The sequence below is a fragment of the Cynocephalus volans genome, chromosome 1, assembly GCF_027409185.1.
Source record: "Cynocephalus volans isolate mCynVol1 chromosome 1, mCynVol1.pri, whole genome shotgun sequence".
Taxonomy (NCBI): Eukaryota; Metazoa; Chordata; class Mammalia; order Dermoptera; family Cynocephalidae; genus Cynocephalus; species Cynocephalus volans.
In genome coordinates, this window is record NC_084460.1 from 298,062,377 (window position 1) to 298,085,162 (window position 22,786).

The window sequence follows — 22,786 nt, forward strand, 5'->3', positions numbered from 1 at the left end:
GTTTAGGCGGAGGCCTCGGTCCCCAGGCCCCTGCGTCGCGGGGAGGTGACGGGTTGTGAGCCGTGTAAATTGTCAGTATCGACCCGCGGCGACGCGTCGCCCCTTCTTCGACCGAGAACCGTGGCGGTGCCGCGCGGCTGCTGTGCGGCGGGCTCCCCGGCCTCGCCGCGCTCCTTGCGGAGGCTGGGGCTGCTCCCGCGCTTCGGGCTGCTGGCGTGGTGGCCGCCAGGACTCCGGCGCCACGCTCGCCCGCTCCACCCAGCGGGACACCCCGGGCCTGTCCCCGGCAGCCTCGGCTCGCCTGGCCGCGAGCGCCTGGCGCGCGCTTCGGGGCCGGGAAAGGCGGCGGCGGGGCTGGCGGGGCTGGCGGGGCTGGGGCTCGGCCCAGCACCGGGGCCGGCGGGGCACCTCCCGGGCCCCTGCGGGCCGCCACCCCGTCGCCCGCGTCCCTCTCCCTGGCCCTTTGTGGCGCTGACCGCCCGGCGCCCTCGGGGTGGGGCGGTGGCCGGGTCCCGCCCCCTTCGACCCCGCCCGCAGGGGGAGGTGCCGCGCCCGCCGGCGCCCACAGCCCGCTCCGCCCGCGCGGCCTGCCCGGTGTCTGCCCCTGTCGGAAGATCACGCCCCGAGCCTGATTTATGGACCCTCGGCCCTGCCCGCGAGCGAGCACCGCTTCTTTTCGGGTCGGTGGCGTTGGAGAGAAAATGCATTTCCTCCCTGGCTGTAGGCGATCTGCAGCGCCAGGAGTTTGTGCGCGACCACCAACACCCTCTCTCGTTCCCTCCTGCGGGCACCGAAGTTTGCCAGCCTCCTAGGTATTGATCAGGCTGTTTAAAAGGGGAAAATGTTAGATTTCTCAGGAGACAACTGGGTTTTCTTCCTTGCATAACCCTACTAGAGCTCTTGCTCTCCAATTTAAACCTGGTAAGGTGCAGTGCGGCACGTGTCGGCCACCTGGGCAGACCTGGACAGGGGACGTTTATCCAGTACTGGTCCCAGACCAGTTGCCCGGCCACACCCTGGCAGTGCCCTCAGAACAGTCATATTCTGGACACACTTGTGAGGCCCAGGGGTTGGTCTTTTTCTCCCTCTCTCCTTTTTATTATTCACAAGACTGATTGTTTAAATGTCATAACTTAAAAGAAAACAAGCTACACTGAAATAAATTAAACACAACGGAGACGTGCTTCAGACATGGCTCAGATAGAATATGCAACCCCAGGAAAGGAAGCCAGGCACAACCAAAGCAAGGCAAAGCGAATTTCCAGGCTGCCCAACAATGTCTGCTTTTCAGTCAACTCAAAAAGCCAAAACATAAAAACAAAAAGAAGTTTAAACCCCAGTGTTTGTTCTTGTGTTTCGTGTTTACCTTTGGAAAAGCATGGAAAGGTAGCTGCTAGGCGCGGCAGATTACAGCGGAGGTTTTGCTTTCTTCTGGACTGTGAATGGAGAATATTAGGGGTAATCTGGTCCTGTAACTTTCAAAATACCGCAGCTGAGATCCAGTCTATACAGATACCTATGTACAAAGTAGGATAGTATAATAAATATTCAGTGTGTCTTCCAGTGTGGCGGTCGCCCCTTCAAAAGCAGTCTTTTAAGCCCGTTTAATGAATATATTCTCGGTTTGCTTGGGACGTCCACAGTCGGGGTGTGACCTGGAGTTTGGCGAGTCCACCGTGAGTCCCCTCCTGTGCTGGGGCTTCTCCAGGTGGGTGCCAGGCCCTGGCCCTCCCTGGGCCCTCAGGGCCGGGCCTGCTCCAGCTGCTGATGCTGACTTCTGATAGCGAACCTGCTGACGTGGACGGGGATGGGCACAACGATCTTGGGGTTCCGGGAGGGCTCCCCGGTCTTGGAGTTGGCATTGCCCGCCTTCACCCGTTTCCACTTGGCCCGTCGGTTCTGGAACCAGATTTTCACCTGCACCTCGCTGAGCTTGAGGGCGTGGGCGATCTGCGAGCGCTCGGTCAGGGAGAGGTACTTTTTGCAGTGGAACTCCTTCTCCAGCTCCAGCAGCTGCTCGCTGGTGAAGGCGGTCCGCCGCCGCCGGTTCTTGCCGGTGGACGTGCTGCTGCCCGCGGCGCCGCCGCCCGGCGCGGTCTCCTCCGGCGCGTGGCCGGGCTCTTCCTCCTTGTGGGCCGCCTGGCCGGTCAGATTGTCGTCCGAGCTGTAGTCCACATCGCTCTCCAGCGAGAAGCTCTCCTCCTTGCCCTTCGGGTCGTCCTCGCCCTTGGACTCGTCTTTCCCTTGCGCGCGGACGGCCCCGACTGAAAGCAAAACCAAACGGCGTTTGATTACATTTCGCACGCTGCCCCTCTCCCCGTCGCACCGCCGCTGGGGTATTCCACACCCGCCCCCCTTCGCGGATTGTCTGTGCCACTAACACATGGTGACTTCCTGCCCTTTGGTGGTGGGGGGGGGAGGAGCGTGAGAAAGCTCAGAGGAGAGGAGGGGGCCGCATAGGCGACGGCCCTTTGCCCAGAGCCATCACTCCGGGGACCGCCGTGCCACCTCCGCACCCTCCCAGCCTCCAGCTGCTTAAGGGGAAGTGGCAGGACGCCTGAGGCCCAAGAGAGCGTCCCCTTTGTCCCCGGGCTGGGGGCTGGGTGAGGACTGAGGGGGAGTTTATGATCCATCCTGCCTCCCCCAGAGTGAAAATTTAGCAAACCTCAGTGTCATCGCAGTCAGAGCGGAGGCGTGGGGACGTGCAGGTGCCAGAAAGCGTCGTTTTTGAGTCAGATAATTTTGGTCACAGGGACGTCTCACAGCCTTAGGAGAAGTTCCCAGCAGACACCCTCAACGCACACTTGCAGCCACACAGCCTCCCAGAAACCCGGTTCTCCCGGGCAAGCCCAGGCGCAGTGAAGGGGTTTACAAGTCTGGACGCCCCCGGGCACACGCACGGCCGAGAGGCGCAGCCCGACACTCCCCCCGGGGCAGCCACCTACCCTGGGCCCCAGGTCACGGCGGGGGAAGGGAGGTGGACTGGGCCAAGCGCACAGCCAGACAGATTTGTCGCCCCGCGCAGCAGCTGGCGGGGCGTGGGGGTGGGGCGCTCGACGCTCCCCCAGAGACCTCGCTTGTCGCGTGGCTCTAAATGTCCCCTGGAGGCCCCGCGGGAACGCGGAGCTGGCCCGCCCCTGCCCCCTCCCGCCCGCGCGTCCGGGCTGCGCGCGCCGCCGACTCACCGAGCGAAGCCTGCACCGCCTCGGCCGCGGAGAAGGCGAGCAGCAAGCCGTCCTTGGCCAGGAAGCCTTTGCCGTCCTCCGCGTCGGCTTGCAGCGCCTCCGCCTTGTCGAAGTTGCCGCCGTTGGGCAGCGGCTGCGGCGCGAACTTGCGGGCGGCCGCTGCTTCCTGGTGCTGCGGCGACGCCGAGAAGCCGCCGGGCAGCGTGGCCATGAGCGTGGAGGTGAGTGCCATGCCTTGCGCCAGGCTGGAGCAGAAGCCGGTGGGCAGGCTGGGGATCTGGTGGTGCGGGTGCGCGGGCGGCAGCGCGGGCTGCAGCGCGGCCTGGGGCAGCGCGGGCGGCGGCGGCGGCGGCGGCGGCAGCACCACCGGCCGGTAGGGCATGAACATGGGGTAGCCGGTGTAGACGAAATGGCCAGGGCTGGGCTGCGGCGGGCTGCCGATCAGCGAGTCTATGCTGAAGGCGGTGCTACTCCCCAGCGGGCGCTGCATCATCATCAACGACGGCGGGAACGCTGCGCTCATAGACGCGCTCGGGAGAGGCCAGCGACAGGCGAAAAGTCCCCGCGCCCTGCCGCCACCGCCGGGAAGCCCGCCGGATGCCTGGAGCACCGCCGGGAGCGCCGGGCAGGGGCCGAGCGGGACCCGGAGAGCCAATGCCGCCGCCGCTCAGTCCTGGGCCCGCCGCATGCCCGGCGGGGGCGGGGGCGGGCGGTGCGCGGGGTGCGGCCGTGCGCCCCGGGGGTGGAGAGGGCGCCCGGGCCCCGCGGGCTCGCTGGTGCCGCCGCCCGTCGGAGCCCGCCCGCGTCGCGTCTGCGGCTCTCGGCGCCGGCCAGCAGCCGTCCGTGCGTCCGTCTGTCCGTCCCGCCGCACGTCGCCTCCTACTGGCCGCTCGGGAGCGCGCGAAGCCGGCTCACTTGTCTCCGGCGGGCGCCGCCAGCACCTTTAAATCCCGCTCCTCTTTCTCATTCACATTTTGCCTGCTGCCCGGCCGGGCGCGCCTCACGTGGGGCCGGGCGCCGGCGCCCATTGGCTGCGCCGGGAGGGGCGTGGCCGAGCGGGGCCCCGCCCCTGCCACCCAGGCTGGCCGCTAGCGGGCTGCGGGCGCCACCGTCGGAGCGCTCGGGCCGGGAGCCAGAGCCTGAGCGCCTGGGCAGCGCGGCGCAAACTTGAGAGGGGCCGAGGGCACCGCCAAGGCTCGGACCCCGGGCCCCTGCAGGCTTGCCCTTACAGGGCAGCTTCTGGGGCACGCACCCGCCGTGGCCGGCTGGAGGCGTTTCTTTCCGTTACATTTGCGGTGGGACAAACCTGCTGGCGGCTCACCCTAGGGCTGGGTGCTCTGGCTGCGCCGGGGGGTCTGGGAGAGGTTCCTGGAGTTGGGGGGTAGAGTCCTGCCCGTCCAGATCCGCCCCCACCTCCATGCCCCCAGGGCGCCGGCCGGGAGCTGGCAGCCCCCAGCCAGGCGCTGGGAACCCCCCGGGTGGCTCGCGGCGCCCCCGGGTTTCCGGCGGGGCGGAGAGGCTGCTGGTGCTCCCATCCCGAGCTGGGCCCTCCCGTGAGCGACTCCTCTCATTTTTCATGACATTCTTAATCGTCGCACCTATTTAGACACTTTGCCAGCACGCACCAAAATAACAGCCACGATAATTATGATAATAGGGCGAGTCCTTTATGTGCTCCATCCTCGGGGAGGAGGGGGGAGTAGTTCTGCCTGCAGACTGCAGAACGTGAGATTATCCTGATGAGGCTTTATGATGTTTGCTCAAATAAAAGCTGCGTTTCGTAAATAGGCGCTAATTAAGCACGTTGGGAGCGCTCACCCTGGCCCCGCCGCCCGGTTTCCAGCTCGAGGACTCGAGGGCGCGCGGCTCCCCTTTGGCGCCTGCAGGATGGAGCCGGTTCCCTCAAGATGTTCCTCGCGTTCTCGACAATGGTAAAGACCCCGAAATTTGGGAGTAAGGGAGTGTCGGGGTGGAGGGGGACCCGGGATTCTCTTATCCCTTCCCCCGCGTGAAAACAAAAACTTTCGGCTCTCGTGTTCCCTTTACAGTGGGAATCACTCGGTGGCCAGGGCGGACCGTGCCAGGCGCGCCGGCGCGCGGGGCCTCCACGCGCCCCAGGGCCTCGGCCTCAGCTTCCCGGGTCTAGACGTCCGCCCTGCGCGGCCGACAGCACCGGGCCGGGGAGGAGGAGAGCAGGGCACGGTCACGTCGGTCTGAAAACCAGCTCGCGCCGAGGAGCTAGTGACTCGGGAGTGGGCCCGTGTGGGACGTGTGTTATGTATCACTTACAGGCACGTTCAACTGGGAGATAAAGATAAATCGATCTTTATGAATTTATCGATCCGATTCTTTGAAACCCTTCTTTCTGCTTCTTCCTCTCTCCCTCTAACCCCAAGACCCCCCAGGGGACGTCTTAATCCCAGACCACGTCCTCGCCCAGGAATGTGGCCCGAGACCCACTGTCCATGCAGCGGGCCCTGGAGGGGACAGCGACCCCGGACGCTGAGGAAACTCGCTGGCCCCACTGCCAGCCGCCCTGCTCCCCCACCCCTGCTCTCCCCACCCCTGCTCCCCCCCACCCCTGCTCCCCCTCGTCTGCTCCCCCACCCGTGCTCTCCCTCGCCTGCTCCCCCACCCCTGCTCCCCCCACCCCTGTTCCCCCCACCCCTGCTCCCCCCACCCCTGTTCCCCCCACCCGTGCTCCCCCCTCCCCTGCTCCCCCACCCCTGCTCCCCCACCCTTTCTCCCCCACCCCTGCTCCCCCCACCCCTGCTCCCCCTCACCTGCTCTCCCACCCCTGCTCCCCCACCCCTGCTCCTCCCCCTGCTCCCCTCTGCTCCCCCTCACCTGCTCCCCCACCCTTTCTCCCCCCACCCCTGCTCCCCCTCGCCTGCTCCCCCCCACCCACAAAGACGTCTGGAGCGCGTTTGGCCACTCCAGGCCGCAGTAATAGATGGCTCAGCAGCAGGCGGTTTGAAGGGAATTCATTAGGACGCCGCCCGTGTTGCCTCCACTCACATTCCGCCCAGACCCCTAGGTGGCTTAGGTGGAGTGAGGGACATGAATTCCCGGTGGTATCCACAGGGAAGGAGGTGTCTGTGAGTTCTCCAAGCTCTGTACCTCGTTCTCCACTCTCACAAAAGAAGAAAAAGAAAAGGGAAAGGAAAAGGAAAAAGAAAAATCAAAGCCCGGGGCGAAAGGCTGATTTCCTTAAGAGCACAATAAATACTCCCTGTCATTATGAGATAGTTCCAGTAACACAGTCTCGGGTGTCATTACCTTGTTTTTTTGCATACTAAGTAAAAAGCTCCACTCCTTCCTTCATTTACGTTCCCACGCCGAGTCCATTCGCCACGTGTCACTGGCATGCCTGTGACAGCGGTTACTCATTTCACCCAGGCACGTTTGCCATCCGCTTTGCTATTTCGCCGCAAAAATTTTGTTCTAGGGACCTCCGTCTCCTGATTATGACCCTCCGAGAGACAGGGATTCCTTTGATTGTCCTGGTGATAGTTCTCTGTTTAAAGTTCAGCAAGAAGATCTAGGTCCGTTGAATTATAGCTACACTTGAAATAATTTGACAGATATTATTTGCATCCATGAATTGCCATGGAGAGTATTGACTGCAGGGGTTGTAATACTAATCTTCTTTTATTAGTGAGTTCAGATAATTCTCATCAATATGAATTTTATTTACTGGTGTGCTTTTTCTCGAATGCAAGGCGGTAATATTTTCTCGTCTAATGCTTAACTGCTTAGAAAACGACTGTTCGCCTCATAAAAGGATCCTTGTGTTTCGCTGTGATTAACAAAATTCATTCGGGGCACCTCAGCTACCTGCAAAGCGTTCAGAGCGTGGGGACTGCGGGTAATAAAACCCTTTAGAGTTTTTCCTGGGCTCCTTGGAGAGATTTATGGGCAGCGAGCGACAGGTACACGGCTTATCCATCCTTCGGGGTCCTACCTGCTTAGCTCGTAACCACCTCCCACTGCAGAGCCCTCGGTGACTCAGCTCTGCCCAGGCTGCGCGGGAAAACCACTGGGCACAGATCTTTGCGACTTTGCTAAAAGAGCCCCTCCCCCCTCCGATTAGGACACGCGAAGGACGCGCTGGAAGGGGAGAGCTGGGTCGTCCAACTCCGGTTAACTTTCCTGGGAACCTCCCGCCCGATGGAGACAGCGCAGCCCCTGGGCACGTTACTTGAAAGGTGCCAAGCTAGTGTCAGGATCGTATTAAACCACTTAAAACTTCAGATATTCAGTAAAAGCGATGGGGATTAAGTTGGCTCCACGCTTCGGAGCTGTCCCAGTCAGCGTTTGCATGCCGGGGATTGAAAGCTAAGTGGAAAATATGAAACGCACAAGTGAGTGAATGAATATTCATCCGGCAAACTTGCGCCGGCCTGCGCAGCGCAGCGCAGCCCAGCCCGGAGGAGGAAGCGCCGCGGACCGAACGCTTCGAAGCCGCCGCCGGGGTTGAGGTCGCCGGTGTTCGTGGAGAGGGGGCGGCCTGGGCGTCCCCGGTCTGGGTGGACGCGGAGAAACCTACGGGCCTCGCGGGCCTGGCGCCCCGGACGAGAGCCCAGGCGCAGGCGACAGGCTGGTTTCTCGGGCAACCGGCTTGTTTTTATTTATAGGGATTTGGAGTGGCCTGATCGTTCGGTCATTGCCGCAGCTCCTGCTCCTGGCAATAGTTGGGAAGTAACTTGGGACGGGTTTTATTTATGGAAGGGCAATTGGGATTCACACCCAACTAACCCAGAACAGTCCCTCCGAGCCCCAGACGCAGTTACAAAGGGGCGCTTGTGTAAAATTCCCCATCAGACACACCGATTTGCAAGTAGCAGGAAGAATTGAAGCCTCAGCTTTCTAACTATTTTATTCAGCTTTTTTCTTTTCTTTTTTTTTTTTTAAATCTGAAAGCCCAAAATAGACTCCATGTGGTTCTAAGTGAAGACAGCCCTTGGCCGGCTTTGAAATAGCTCCTGCAATTATGTAAAAGAGCCATTCACCAACAGGACAGAATTAAAAGGGTCTTGCCCGCTTCCCTTTCATTGCCAACCTCTCATGTTTGGCTTTTCAAAGCACTTCCAACACGATGTCTTTCTCCAGGACAAAAGGCAGAACAAAAAAAGTCCCCAAACTTGTAAATTGAACGTCAAGGGAACTTTAAACAATTTAAAGCCCATAAATAATGATAAAGGGGACTGGCAAAAAAGGCAAACCCATTCAATTAATAGAGTTTCCCAAGCAAGGATCAAGTGGTTTATAAAATAAAAGTCTTCGGTTCCATTATACTGTCCCTCGGCCGTGCAGAGAGCGGGACAGGGGGCTTTTCTAAAGCGCCCTGAAGAAGCACTTTGCGGGACTATGTGTGCCGCGACATTCTTATGTAGAAAGTTTGCTTTTTGTCCCTCACCCTCAAAGAGCAGGAACAAAACAATCGCAAAGCAGCAACGTGAAGGGGAGGGGCCCTTTTTTTTTTTTTTTTTTTTGGCATTTTCTCCGAGGAGTTGGAAAGTGTTCTCCGCAGGCCTGAAGGCCGGGAGACGTGACCCTTCCCGCCTGCGCCGCCCTCTCCGCTCCGCGCGGAGGACCAGGCGGCGCCGCGGGCTCGTGGGACCCGGGGACCGGGCGGAAGGCGGGATCCTGCACGGCCGGGGCGCGCGTTGCGAGCGCTTAGAGGCCGGGGCTCCCCCGCACCCCACGCCGGGCTTGGCTACCGGGTGGGCCCAGGCGTCCGGGGGCGCAGGCGGGGTCCTAGTTCTTCTTCCGAGCGGCCCTGACGCTTGGTCTGCGGGTTCGTGACCACTGGGGGTAACGGATCGCCCAGCGCCCGCGCTCACGGCGGGGCTCCCCGGGAGCAGCCAGCCCGGCGAAGGGGTCCTCCGATGGGACTGCGGCTGACGCCCGCCCCCCGGGGCTCCCGGCCCGAGAAGAAGGAGCCCTCGGCGGAGGCCCAAAGGCTGCGGTTGCGTGGGCGGAGGCCTGGGGCCGGGGCGAGGAGAAGCGGGGGGTCAGGAAGGGAGGGGAGAGGAGAGGAGGGGAGGGGGCGGGGGGAGGAGGGGAGGGGGGAGAGGAGAGGAGGGGAGAGGAGAGGAGGGGGTGGGAGAGGAGAGGAAGGGGTGGGGGAGGAGAGGAGGGGAGAGGAGAGGAGTGGGGAGGGGAGAGGAGGTGGTGGGAGAGGAGAGGAGGGGGTGGGGGAGGAGAGGAGGGGAGAGGAGAGGAGTGGGGAGGGGAGAGGAGAGGAGTGGGGAGGGGAGAGGAGAGGAAGGGAGAGGAGAGGAGGGGGTGGGGGAAGAGAGGAGGGGAGAGGAGAGGAGGGGGGAGGGGAGAGGAGAGGAGGGGGGAGGGGAGAGGAGAGGAGGGGGGAGAAGAGCAGGGTAGGGGGAGGAGAGGAGGGGAGAGGAGAGGAGTGGGGAGGGGAGAGGAGAGGAGGGGGGAGGGGAGAGGAGAGGAGGGGGGAGAAGAGCAGGGGAGGGGGGAGGAGAGGAGGGGAGAGGAGCAGGGGAGGGGGGAGGAGAGGAGGGGAGAGGAGGGTGTGGGGGGAGGAGAGGAGGGGAGAGGAGAGGAGGGGGGAGAGAAGAGGAGGAGGGAGAAGAGCAGGGGAGGGGGGAGGAGAGGAGGGGAGACGAGGGGGTGGGGGGAGGAGAGGAGGGGGGAGGGGAGAGGAGAGGAGGGGGGAGAAGAGCAGGGGAGGGGGAGGAGAGGAGGGGAGAGGAGCAGGGGAGGGGGGAGGAGAGGAGGGGAGAGGAGGGTGTGGGGGGAGGAGAGGAGGAGAGAGGAGAGGAGGGGAGAGGAGAGGAGGGGGGAGAGAAGAGGAGGAGGGAGAAGAGCAGGGGAGGGGGGAGGAGAGGAGGGGAGACGAGGGGGTGGGGGGAGGAGAGGAGGGGAGAGGAGAGGAGGGGGGGAGAGGAGAGGAGGAGGGAGAAGAGCAGGGGAGGGGGGAGGAGAGGAGGGGAGAGGAGGGGGTGGGGGGAGGAGAGGAGGGGAGAGGAGAGGAGGGGGGAGAGGAGAGGAGGAGGGAGAGGAGGAGGGAGAAGAGCAGGGGAGGGGGGAGGAGAGGAGGGGGGTCGGGAAGGGGGGGAGAGGAGAGGAGGGGAGAGGAGAGGAGGGGTGGGGGGAAGAGAGGAGGGGAGAGAAGAGGAGGGGAGGGGGGAAGGAGGGGAGGGGCGAGGAGAGGAGGGGGGAGAAGAGCAGGGGAGGGGGAGAAGAGGAGGGGAGAGGAGAGGAGGGGAGGGGGAAAAGGAGAGGAGGGGGAGAAGAGGAGGGGAGATAAGAGGAGGGGGGAGGAGGGGGGAGGAGAGGAGGAGGCAGGGGGAGAGGAGGGGAGGGGGGAAAAGAGGAGGGGAGGGGGGAGGAGGGAGAGGAGAGGAGGGGAGGCGGGGCGAGGAGGGGGAGGAGAGGAGGGGGCGGGGGGAGAGGAGAGGAGGGGGGAGGAGAGGAGGAGGCGGGGGAGAGGAGGGGAGGGGGGAAAAGAGGAGGGGAGGGGGGAGGAGGGGAGGGGAGGCGGGGCGAGGAGGGGGGAGGAGAGGATAGGTGGGGCGGGGGCGGGGAGGAGAAGCGAGAGGGAGGGGGTTGAGGCGCGGGCGGGGGGTGCGGGGGAGGGGCGTTCACTTCCGTCCCGCCCGGAGGCCGCGTCCCTTCGCGAAGCTGAGGTCCTGGGGCGCTTCTCCCCGGGCCTTCTTTCGAACCGTCTCGAACCGTCCGCCCCCTCGGATTCCCGCGGCGCCACCTTTCGGGGACGTCAATGCGCCGCCCCCCGGCGCCCGGCTTTCATCCGCCGCACAGCGGGCACTGTTCGCGGGACTTCACAGAGATGCTAATCCCGGGGCGGCAAGGACACGGCCTGGGAGGTGGGCAGAGGGCACGGAGGGGTGAGGGTGCGCTGGCCTGGGCCCTCCTGGGGCGCCGCGTCCCCTCCGCCTTCCCCTGGAAGGTGGGGCACGTGGCGATGGGTCCGGGCTGGACACAGCCGGCGTCTAATGCGTGCTGAGGAAGAAACGGCGCTCCCACATCTCGCCAGGAGACCGCGCGTGCGCGTGGACGGTGCCGACGACTCTGCTGCATCTCCTCGGGCCCCCCAATCGGGGCCTCAGCTGCCGGCCCCGGATGGCCCCGACCCCCTGCAGGGGTGTTGTCTTTCAAAGAGGACGCAATTTGCCTCGAGTGCCTCCATTGAACCCTTTAGAAACCTCGCCGGGGGGAGCAGAAGGGTGTTTGGATCGTCGGCCACCCCCATGGGGGGCGCCGCTTCGACTTCAACTTCTGCAGAGACCGGGTAAGAGGCAGCGGTTGTTGTCAGGAGACTTCGTTCCTGTCCCTCCAGAAATACCTGCAAAGCCCGGCGGGCATTTCCTCTGGTTCTCGCCCCCTCCTAAAAGAAAACGGCGACCCAGAAAGGATGTCAGAAGCCAGGGGCAGGGCGATAGGTGTAGATAGAAAGGGGAGATGTTGGCTCCTTGGACAGGGAGGATCAGAATGACCTCTGACACTCCTAACAAATGCCCCAGCGGGATTCCCAGGGAAAGGTCGTTGTGAAAAGGTCGCTCAGAAATAAGCTCATCTGGAACACTCAAGGGTGGGCATGTCTGTAACTGACCTACCTAGCCCCATTGAGGTCGCCCCAAAGGACAGCTTTGGCCATCAGAGGCAGCTCCTCGGGGAGACCACCTGCAGCAGGGGACTTTTCCAAGGAGAGAGCAGGAGGGGAGTGTGTGCTGGACGGGGGGGCCTGGCTGGTCATTCTTTTAATCAACAAGAAAATGCAGATAGCCGTAGATGCCAGCCCCCTTCTAAAAACAGAGCACCCAACTTACAGAATCAGGGAAACGAAAAGTGCTTCCTCTGAAATACACTCGCACATCGGAGGAAAATCCCAGGGTCGATCTTTTACTCTTGTTTCAGGGGCTTGCAAGCCACGGAGAGCCAGAGCCCATGAGAAGGGCAGAGGGTGGAGGCTGGCGCAGGACCCAACTTCCTCCGCCCCCTTCAGACTCTTGGAACCTCACCTACCCCAGGCTCCTAGGGTGGGGGTGGGTCATGGTCTCGCAAAGGCTGAGAAATGAAACACAGGGTGGGCCATCTGAAACTGTTCCCCAGTCAAATCATACACATTCACTGTCCTCATCATCCCCTGCCCCTGCCTGGGAAGGCTGGGATGGGCGTACGGGAAAGAGACCCTCCTTGTTTCTAGGTCTGTAATTGTTCCACTGCCTTATGTTCCTTAAATATACAGCCCCTTCTTGGTGGTGACCTCAGAAATAAGTGGCAATAGTGACCTCCTTGGCCTTTGAAACAGAGGAACCTTTGAATTTCCTCCATTTGTCATCTGAAAAAACACAGAGGACTCTATTTGCATGACTTTGCTGCGGACAATTACAGCTGTCTTACAGGTGTGACCCGAAGTTCCCAAACTTTAGGGAAAAAAGAACCAGGAGTGAGGTCTGAGAACAAACCCTAAGATACCCCAGTATATTCAACTAGTGACCAGCCTGTTAGAGAGTGTGTAGATGGCACAGGAAACCAAGGGAATGAGGAGCGATTAGTCACAGTGGGAGGGATCCAGAAAATTTTAGAACACTGTCCCTCACACATTCTCAGGGGACACTTTGGGTTTAGTAGAAAATAAAAACAGTTTGCATGGGGCATGTTGTGTGTGTGTGTGTGTGTGTGTGTGTGTGTGTGTGTGTTTAGGAAGTGGTTTTTTGTTTTGTTTTTTTCCCCAAATGATGAACACAGTTTGAAAAGGAAGTATTCATACTTCACTATCTACTGTTTATTCTTCACAATGACTTTGAAACACTCCTGCTGGGGAAAGTTATTCACGCAGTGTATCATTTCTCTGCAGCCCCTTTACACCCACACACCGAGGTGGGCCACACTTAGGCAATTGCTACCTGCATTGGACACAGCCATTGACACCAGAAGAGGGGCTCCCATGGGTGTTGGATGCCTGCTCTGGCCAGGCCACAGTAGAGTGGCCATGGGCAGCAGTGACAGATCCATAGCAGGGCAGAGGGTTTTGTGTAGGGGTCGCTTCCCCGCCCTCTGCCTCCCAGCCCTCCTTCTGGGCATGTGAGAAAAAGTAGTCTCTGCTGGGAAATGAACCCACGCCAGAAGCAATCTGGCTTGTCTCCACCCAGACAAACCTTCTGTTCCCTGAAGTCTGTGACAGTCATGGACATGAAAGGGCAGAAATTGATCATGATGGCTCAGAAAATGGGGACGATTGGATATCATGTTACCAAATTTGATTCATTCCTTGAGTTCAGAGAATTTCTCCTCCCCTACTTAAATCCTCCTCGTTGTCCCCTCCCCCTTTTGTGGGAAGATGAGTGTTGTGGAATCTATTTGTTACTGTGATATCCCATAGTCTATCTCTTCGCTATTATAATTTCCCCCAGCGCTTAACCTTCTTGCAGACCCATAGAAACTGCAAACAAAACAAGGAAACCTCAGAAACCTTAAGAGATGAGAGACTTCTTTTAAAGTTCATCTGCATTCTATCAACAAAACCTTCAAATTCAGTTTATTGTGACTTTATTCAGTATATTGTGACTTGGAAATGTATACTTTAAAATGTAATAAACTGAATAATTTATTGCAGAAGCCAAGTTTTACATTACGTATTTTTATTTTAATTATCTAACAAGGTTATTACATATCTGTAAAGAGAACTCACATAAGTATTACAGATTTTAGTGAACTAACGAGGGACGGGCAGGGAAGTTTTATTTCAGGTTTCATAATTTCTGAAGTCTTACCCCCAGAGCGCCGTGGGTGTGCAGAGCGCTCAGGAGCCCACAGCGCCCCCTACGGACCATGTACGTGATGGCATCGGCCTTAGAGCTTGTTTGGAGTCTATGGTCCCAGGGGACTAAATCGAAGCGGCACTGCTCTTCTCCCGGGGTCACAAGGGCTGAGACTTCCATTTCTTCATGCCTACAGTTCGATAAGAAAAAGAGTCCCAATTTCTTTTCATTTAAAATGTCTAGGCCACATGAGAAGCCTTTGCCACAATCGAGGAGAAAAAAAATAGACCTCCATGATTGCACAGGTGTAGGAAACGTGATCAGATTTGGGGCACGATAATAGAAAAGACACGTCGGCTGCCTTTAAATTCCATGTAAGACTCCCCGGGCTCTGAGTCACCCTGAAAGCTGATAAATAAGAACCCCTGTGACATCTGGGCCGTCAGGCCGTGGACATGCAGCTGAGCTCACCTGACCTCTGCTGTTTCATCTCTCTGTCCCACCAGTGGCCTGACTGCGTCGCTAAAATGGGGGTAATTAACATACGCTTATGTCCCGGGTTGTACTTTATATTAATATGATATATGGAGTTAATATATAACTTAAGTCCAGGGTTGTCGTGTAGCACACCTGGGCTGGGGGCCTGGCCCAGGGTGGATGCTGTCAGGCCTTCTGCATGTGCTTTCTGATGACAATATCAATTTGAGGACAGCCTGTGAGCACACGACTGTCGAGCATTTCAAGACAAGCCTCAGGCCACCAAACGGACAGGATGCAGGATGGCATTTAACAATACAGGACGCCTCCCCCGGGAAGACCGAGGTCCGAAAGCGCCCCCCTCCGTAGGCACAGGGTCATCCTCGTCGCAGGGACGGAGACCGAGGCGGAGGGACCGTCCTCCGCCCTGAGAACGACCTCTGCCGTCTGCTGTCATCACCAAGCCTAGCATCGCAAGGGCCCAGGGCTTCCCAGAGAGATGGATTTATGTCATTCTAGATTATTTTCAATAAGGAGATGTAAACTCTGTGTTCATGTGTTAAATATATTCCTCTTTGGGGTAGGGAGTAGGCAGCCCGTGCACTTTGGGCTCCTACTCCCCACCCCGTCCCACTCAGTCTCCCAAGGACCCCCTCCCCCCATCACCGCAGGCGTTTTGAACATCACGGGAGGATGGGGACGTCTGGGGGGCGGGACCCGAGCTGCAGGCGAAGAACCAAGGGTTGGCCACGCCCCCTTCCCCCGCTCCGGCTCGGCTCGAGCGCGCCCCCTGCGGGCCGCGGTCGGGATCGGCCCCTCGGAGCGAGGTTGCTGCGCCGCGCGGTTGGGGCGGGAGAGGCGCCCCTCCTAGGTCCCCCGGGAGCAGCTCCCCGCCGAGGTCCCCGCGGGGACCCATCCCGCGCGCTCCCGGATATCCGGTCTCTGAGGAGCCCAGGCTTCGTTTCCAAGTGCGCTTTGACAGCCCCCTCCTCTCCCGGCTTTTTTTTTTTTTTTTGCAAGGCGCAAACGTCCCCAGTTTTAATGCGGCCCAATGATCTCGTTTGCACGACTTGTTTCTCTCGAGCTCATTTCAATCTAGTAAATTTGCTTCAGCAAGAAGCTAATTTCTCAGGGACGCCTTCGCCTGGCCATTTGCATAGAAAGCGCGTCGGCGGCCATTCCCATTTCAGGGTGCGCGAGTTCCTCCGGGTGTACGCGGGACTCTGGGAGCGGGGCCTCCTCTTCCAGGCAGGACGCCTGGGTTTGGCCATGGGAAAGCTGAGGCCAGGGTCGGCGACAGAGCCCAGGGGCCGGGCAGCAGGGACCGGGGCACCCGGGCCACGGGGAGGGTACAGGCTGCTCCTCTGAGCGCCCCCCTTCCCCCAGCACTGGCCCGAGTTGGTCCCGGGGACCTGCGCCCCTTGGGTGCCACATCCGTGCGAGGGTCGGGGCGCATTTATCCTCCAGTACGTTTATTAAATCGCATCTGGAGATGGATGGACGTGGATCCAGGAGAGGAAATCACAGGGCTCAGTTGAGCAATCTTCCTGGCTTTAAATTCCGAATAAAAGTCTCGAATATTCCCGGGTCAGGGGGGCACCGTCTCATTAAAACCACTCTCGTCCTGAAACTGCAATGCAGACATTAAAGTGCAGTATTTTTCAATTAGAGCTGACGAATTCAATCAAAATTCCATAGATTAGGATGAAATGAGGCATGGGTCATTTACAGGGGGATTTAATTGCCGAGCCATTAGACAAATAGTATATTTGCCATTCCCGCGTTATCCATCATGTTCGACGTCAATACCGGGGCCTCATCCCCCCGTCCCGCGGCCGCCCGGCGTCGGCTGCAAACGCTCCCTTCCCTGTATCTTCTGATTCCATCTGATTTCACCGAGGGCCACGGGGGATGATAAATGTTCACGCAATCAAGTTCATTAGGGCTCCAAATCGCATTTCTGATTGGGAACGCTCTGCGCCGTCCTCGGAGCGCCTTCCCACCCCCAGCGCGAGGCTTTGGAGACATCACTTTGCACGGAAAGCTGACGTCCTTTTGTCCTCCGCCGCCCCCTCCCGCGCCCACCCGTGCCCCCCCGCGCCCACCCGGGCCCCGCGCACCTCTGGCCTCTTCCCGGGGGTGCAGCCCCGACCCCACCGCCCTGAGCGCGCAGCCCCGACCCCACCGCCCTGAGCGCGGGGCTGCACCTCCGCGCCCCCCGGGCCCCGCGCGTTCGCGGACCGCGAGTGGGTGCGACCCCCGCATCTCCCACCCCCAGCGCTGCGTGGCCGGGAGCGGATGGGGCGCCAGGCGCAGGTGGACCCCGCGGCTGCAGGCCTGTGGGCGGCGACTGGGCCCAGCCCGGGGGGGCTGATGCCCGGGACCCCTCTCGGGGCTGGTCCCTTGCACTCCAAAGACCTGGGTGGGGGCGGTACCCAGCGGAGCGATTCTCTCTTTCTATTAGCAAATCCCAGAAACAAAGGAGGAGGCTCTTCTGGGGAGGGAACGGCAAGAAAGGCTGAAAACGTCCCTTCCAGCACAGCTGAAAAATAATAGCGTAATATGAACTGCTTCTCATAAAGATGTACTTTCACAGAGGTACAGTTCCAAGAAGAAAACCCTCATTTCATCCCCGTCCTTTGCGCTCGTCGCCGTTAGCTGCCTCAGTAATTTAATTGGAATGGAACGTGAGAAATGTGTCATTTTTGAAGAATTTATGCATCGCTTCCTAGAAATCTCATTGTGTTAACTAGGAGCCTACTGCGTTCAGTTTAGAACCCATAATCACATTTTTATGTGTCTGTATTACGAGTTAATGTGACCTCCTGTCTTTAGCAGATAAAAAAAAAAAAAAACTGTTCTCTCTCCATAACATCCGCATCACACTCCGGCTTCCACACAATACACCGACCCCTGTTTTTCCAGGGTTCCCCAAACTTACCAACTTTCTCTAGAGCAGGGAAAAGAAATGTGCCCACCAAATGAATAATTGCACACCAAATTAAGACCCTGCATTAGACACAGTCGACAGCAAACACTGCATTTTCAATCATGTTTATTGCTTACAAATTGCATGACAAAGAAATCTACTCTTTTTATTGGAGTGATTAAGCAGAGTGTTAGGACTGCAGAAATACCATTCCGGAAGATTAGATGAAGGCTGGAAACCCGGCTAGTTACATTGCAATGGTAAATGTATCATTTTGTTAAAGAACGCGTTTAACACACAAACGAGGAGTGGGTTGTCATTATGGCATCCTAAAAGAGTCAACTGAAAATTATATTTATTTATAAACATAATACCTATAAAATGCGCATAGGTAATACAAGCGAAGCAGCCAGTTCCATAATCCATGTTTTAATGACTGGGTTTTTTATTATGGCAGCATAATTCTATATCATACTTTACGAATCGATAGTTTTCCCCTACTCTCCTCCCCTTTACGGTGTGAGCTAAAATCTTTTCTCCTCTCGGTTCTGGGGAGAGCAGGTTGGTGGGCCGGGGTAAGACCGTTTGCTTATGGCGCCACCTGCAGGACTCTATGAAAATGAATTTCAATACTTCTGCAATCTTGCACGGGCCCTGGGCCCTTAGCTCAGGCTTATTTTAGAAATTTGATGAAATTACTAATTGTTTTAACATAGAAATATGTTAACAATTTTAAGACAAATCCTGGAGTTTGAAAAAGTGTTTTGATGTTTCCAAACTATAGTTAAGTCCCAGAAATAAGATGCAGTGTTGATCATAGTTAAAACTTAGGGACTTCTAAATAGCCCAGCTGCACATAGAATATTTGACTAGGGAATAATTTATCCTTGAAATAATGGAATAAAAGAAGCAATATTCCTGGTTTATCACTTGGTCTTTGGGCAGCCCTGAAGAGATGAAATGCACTTGGCTCACTAATAGCCTCTGAAATTGTAGTGATTGAGTTTCTTCAGGGGCCCGGTGTAGACAGGAGGGGGCCAGGTCACTGGAGCGGACCCAGTTCATTCTCAAGCCTGTATTTTATACCATTTCTGTAGAGGGTTAAGTGTTCTTTGCAAAACTTCAACAGCCTGCCCCATCAATGTGTGTCTACGGGGTTATTTCAGAGATTGGAAATTTCACAATTACGTACACTTCCTGGGATTAGCAAATGCTCCTTAGAGTCAGTGGCTTTGATTCTCTTCAAAATATACTTAGTCAATAATTATCTTAAAATTGACACAAATACACTAAAAAGGCTCAATGCTGTGTGCAGAATGTTAAACAACAGGTCACACAGTGCCCAGTCCGTGTGCTAATTGCCGTGGACTGTGGATTCCGCCTGGCGGGCCAGCGGTGGACATTTCATCCTGTCCTGCGGATGGTTGGTGTGGATAGAAGCCAACCCCTATTTCTGAATTCTCCGTGGTCAGATGACAAGTAATAATCAAATATATTTGATAAAAGGTGGAGAAAAAATATTCCTTTTTTTTTTTAAGTACAAACAGTAGGTCAAAGCACCATTTATTTAGCATTTGTTACCTTCTGAATTTTGAGCCACATAAATACATCATTAAAAACTAAACTAAAAGAAAAAAATTTCGGCCTTATGGAATTGGGTTTATGTAATATACTCTATGAGAAAAATAATGATGTTCAATGTGAACTGTATAAGAAAGGAAAACATTTTTAGACCCTTTATTTATTTTTGTAGCTGGTGGGTACGGGGTCTGAAGCCGTGACCTTGGCGTTGTAAGGCTGTGCTCCAACCAGTTGAGCTCACCGGCCAGCCGGACCCTATGCAGTAGAAAAAATAACAAGGCATATTTTGTTCATTGGAAAAGAAGCCGGGATTGTTCTAGTCTCAAAGTAGGATGCTTTTCAGATGTTTATCTCAGCTGACTTCCCTTCTTCCCTCCCTCTTTCCCTCCCTGCTTTTCTTTCTTTCTCTCCCTCCCTGCTTTTCTTTCTTTCCTTTCTTCTTTTAGTCCTGTCATTACTCTGCTCCTCACCCTCCTCTTCTCCTCTCTTCTTCTGTATGTGGAATTATGCAAGTCCCTTGATTTTAGAACTTCCTAACACTTGTAGCACAGAGCATAGCTAGACAGAGTCATCAAAACAACATTTTTTTGTCAGTTGTTTTAAGTTTTGCTTTAACAAAGTAAATTGCTAGCAGCAATTAAACTCTATAAAACTATGAATGGATGCCATCTCATTGGATAATTAAGACAGCCCCAAACCACCACACTGGCCATGTTTGTCCCATACCGTCACAGCCATAATTCAGGAACAGTATTTAGCACATCTTGACAGCCACTGGACCCCAGGTGACTCAGAACCAATTCCTAGTGCTGAATTCTAGCACTTGTGTGTCATGATCCTGAGGAGCTGGGGACAGGTAGAGGACTCCTGACATCTTAGGAGGTCCAGTTTGTCGCTGCGTTACTATTCACCTGGGTCCGTATTGAGCACAAGTGCGAGGCTGGAGGGGTCGGACACCACGTTTCACATAGTGTTGACTGGGCGGGGTGGGGTGCAGGGAGCGCTCATTATAGGAGTCACGTGAGGACAGCGATGGCCAGAGAAGCCTCGCAGTTCACTTACTGCCACCGGCCCCCACTCAACAGTGACATAGCCGGACAGAACGTGGCAAGGATGAGAGCCCTCACTCTGTGCACCTCTCTGATGTGCCCAAGCCTCTCCAGCAGCCTGTGACAAGCTGTCCTTCCCTTGGCTGTGAGCTCCATGAGAAGGAGGGCAGCCGTCAGGTCTGTCCTGTTGATGTTGGGTCCTCAGGTCCCAGCGCCGGGCTCCACCCCCAGCTGACTTTCAAGAAAGTTTAAATAAATGAATGAATGTGGAAACAAATGAACAAACAAAACCGAAACCAGAAAACAGCAGTGTTGGTGAAGATGTGGAGAAACTGGAACCTTTGTGCATTACTGGGAAATGTAAAATGGTATTGCCACTATGCAAAACGGTATGGAGGTTCCTCAGAAAACTAAAACTAGAACTACCGTATGATCCAGCAGTCCCACTTCTGGGTACACATCCAAAGGAATTGAAAATAGGGATTCAAAGAGATGTGTGCACACCACGTTCATTGCAGCAGTCTTCACAACAGCCGAGGGGTGGCAGCCATCCAGGTGTCCACTGACAGATGCATGGATAAGCAAATGTGGTATATATGTACAATGGAATATCATTCGGCCTTAAAAGGAAGGAAATTCTGTCACATGCTACAATGTGGGTCAATTTGAGGACACTGTGCTAAATGAAATAAGCTAGTCACAAAAGGACAAATACTGTACGAGGTATTTCAGTTTTAGGGTGTTTTTTTTGGTGGCTGGCTGCTACAGGGATCTGAACCTTGGGGTTATAAAGCTGTACTCTAACTGAGCTAACCGGCCAGCCCGAGGTATTTCAGATTTTCAAGATGAAAAAGTGCTAGAGAACTGTTACACAGCAATGCAAATGTGGTCGGTACTACTGAACTGCACACTTAAAAATAGCTAAGATGGTAAATTTTATAGTATGTGGGGTTTTTTTTAACCACAATCAAAAATTTAAAAAACCTGAATGAACAAATGAGTGGATGGTTTATCCACAGATGGGCTTCACAGATTGGCTCCTCCCATGAGTGTCTGAATTTAAAAAAATAATAATTGGGGGTGAAAATAATGGGGAAAAAAAAGAATTCCTCCACAATGACAGCATTTTAGGTAGCTATGGGGAGACATTTGGGGCTTACCATGAGAATCATGTTGCTATTTTTAAGCTGTAATTTGGGTTTGGAAACCTAATAATTTATTATTCATTAGATTTTTAGAAGCATAAAGTCAATATGTTTTAAAAGAGCTTTGATGTCTTCCAAGACTCTTCAAAACATTTAAAATTTAATGCATTTTAGAAATCCAACCAAACTGTTTCCTAGGTGGGATGGGGTGGACAGGGTGGCTGGAGCGCGTGAGCGCAGGAGAGAAACAGTTGCTCTCGGATTGCAGTTTTCCGATTCAGTGAGGGCTGGGCTCCTTGGTGGCGATTGCGGCTGTGTTTGTTTTTTTTTTTTTTTTTTTTTTTTACCATTCTTACCCTTCTAATTTGATCGCATAAATAACATTATGATTCTTTCCCACTTCTTACAGTCTCTATTCCCATCTTAGGCTGTTTTCCTCCCTAGTAGTAAAACGACCCTAATAATAGAAGGAACCACTTGTGGAGGGTCTTCTCTGTGCTGGTCTGGGTTGGGGCTTTGCAGTCTCTCCACTCAGTGGGGCCGGCAGACCAGGAGCAGGGGTGTCACCTGAGGTCATTAGAAATGTCCGCATATGCAGACCCACAGAATCCAAGTTCCATTCCAGACCCCAGAGTCCAAATCCGCATTTCAACAAGATCCTTTTTAAAGTTGGAGAAGATCTGCCTTACGTCAGACACCCCAGACTTTCCAGGTCAGCAAATTGAGCCAACTTCAGTTAAGTTACTGTCCTTGTCACTCAGTGCAGGAGCTGGTCTCTGAGCCCATCTCTAGGGTGTTACCATGGGTGGCCACCCACCTTCCAGTGTGTTGCATTCCTTTCCAGCACAAAGCAATCTTCCTAGAGTCCCATCAAGATCACACCTGCTCACCTGCTCGATGGCTCCTCACAGCCTGTCCAAGGAAGTTCAGAACCCTTGGTCTGGATGCCAAGGCCCTCCTGACCTGTCCCCCTCCCTCTCCAGCCCTGCCTCCTTCCAGCTCCCAAGGTGTGGGGACCCTCCTCTCCAGGAGGTTGAATCACTGTCCCTCCGCTGTGCCCCACACTTCCCTGCACCCCTGACTTTGTTCAAGTTTTCCTGTAGTAACTTCTGAAAGCCTATGTAGGAGGGGCTTGGGGAGAGTCATCTGCCTGGGATGAGGGGGTCTGAGGGGTCTTGAAGCTGTGTTTACATAGCCCTCTTGTAGGACGTGTCAATTGTCCATCTCAAAGGGTGGGATATGGGTGGGTCAGCTGAAAGAGCTGGGGGATGCTGTGTTATCACTTCCCTGGCAGATCTGCTGTGCTGAAACCTGACCACCCACCAAGGCTCTGCCTGGCTACCTCCTTCATGACACCCACCCTCACTGGCTGGGCCCAGCATGGCCCCATTTTCACTTCCACAGTGGGCCTCACTTATAGTGCACACAACATCCTGGGCTATTTGCTGGGGTCTGAACTCCTTTTCCAGTTGGCAACAATGGGAGAGGGTGCCCTGCCCTCTCTGAGGTTCATCCCAGCTGCACCTTGCCCTGGCTCCAACTGGAAAAACGGGACCACTGCTTATCCTTGGAGGATGACCGTGAAGGGTCCTTGCTCTAAAATATAGTACATTAGTAGAAAATTTGAGGCTTGGCAGGTGCGACAGATGAGGAGACGATTGCCACT

The 22,786-nt window shown here is 56.1% G+C and overlaps 2 protein-coding genes across 2 annotated transcripts; one reads left to right on the forward strand and one right to left on the reverse strand.

The window, feature by feature from the left end:
• Positions 1-1,740: 1,740 nt before the first annotated feature.
• GBX2 (gastrulation brain homeobox 2) lies at positions 1,741-3,708 on the reverse strand. Its single transcript, XM_063114518.1, has 2 exons — positions 3,186-3,708; positions 1,741-2,264 (listed from the first exon to the last, which is right to left on the reverse strand). Exons 1-2 carry the CDS (start codon positions 3,706-3,708, stop codon positions 1,741-1,743), a joined length of 1,047 nt encoding a protein of 348 aa, XP_062970588.1.
• Positions 3,709-4,602: 894 nt separating this feature from the next.
• LOC134370000 (collagen alpha-1(I) chain-like) lies at positions 4,603-16,790 on the forward strand. Its single transcript, XM_063086907.1, has 11 exons — positions 4,603-4,738; positions 5,029-5,116; positions 5,234-5,392; positions 7,597-7,784; positions 8,719-8,911; positions 9,019-9,156; positions 10,820-11,041; positions 11,125-11,466; positions 15,088-15,384; positions 15,577-15,765; positions 16,409-16,790. Exons 1-11 carry the CDS (start codon positions 4,603-4,605, stop codon positions 16,788-16,790), a joined length of 2,334 nt encoding a protein of 777 aa, XP_062942977.1.
• The last annotated feature ends 5,996 nt before the right edge of the window (positions 16,791-22,786 follow it).

What these genes read in the sequence shown, in the direction of transcription:
- LOC134370000 (XM_063086907.1), top strand. Translation starts at nt 4,603, where the DNA reads ATGCCCCCAGGGCGCCGGCCGGGAGCTGGCAGCCCCCAGCCAGGCGCT. An exon ending in ATCCCGAGCTGGGCCCTCCC is followed by an intron (nt 4,739 to 5,028) that starts GTGAGCGACTCC and finishes CCCGGTTTCCAG; the next exon opens with CTCGAGGACTCGAGGGCGCG. An exon ending in TCCTCGCGTTCTCGACAATG is followed by an intron (nt 5,117 to 5,233) that starts GTAAAGACCCCG and finishes TTCCCTTTACAG; the next exon opens with TGGGAATCACTCGGTGGCCA.
- GBX2 (XM_063114518.1), bottom strand. Translation starts at nt 3,708, where the DNA reads ATGAGCGCAGCGTTCCCGCCGTCGTTGATGATGATGCAGCGCCCGCTG. An exon ending in GGCGGTGCAGGCTTCGCTCG is followed by an intron (nt 2,265 to 3,185) that starts GTGAGTCGGCGG and finishes TTTTGCTTTCAG; the next exon opens with TCGGGGCCGTCCGCGCGCAA.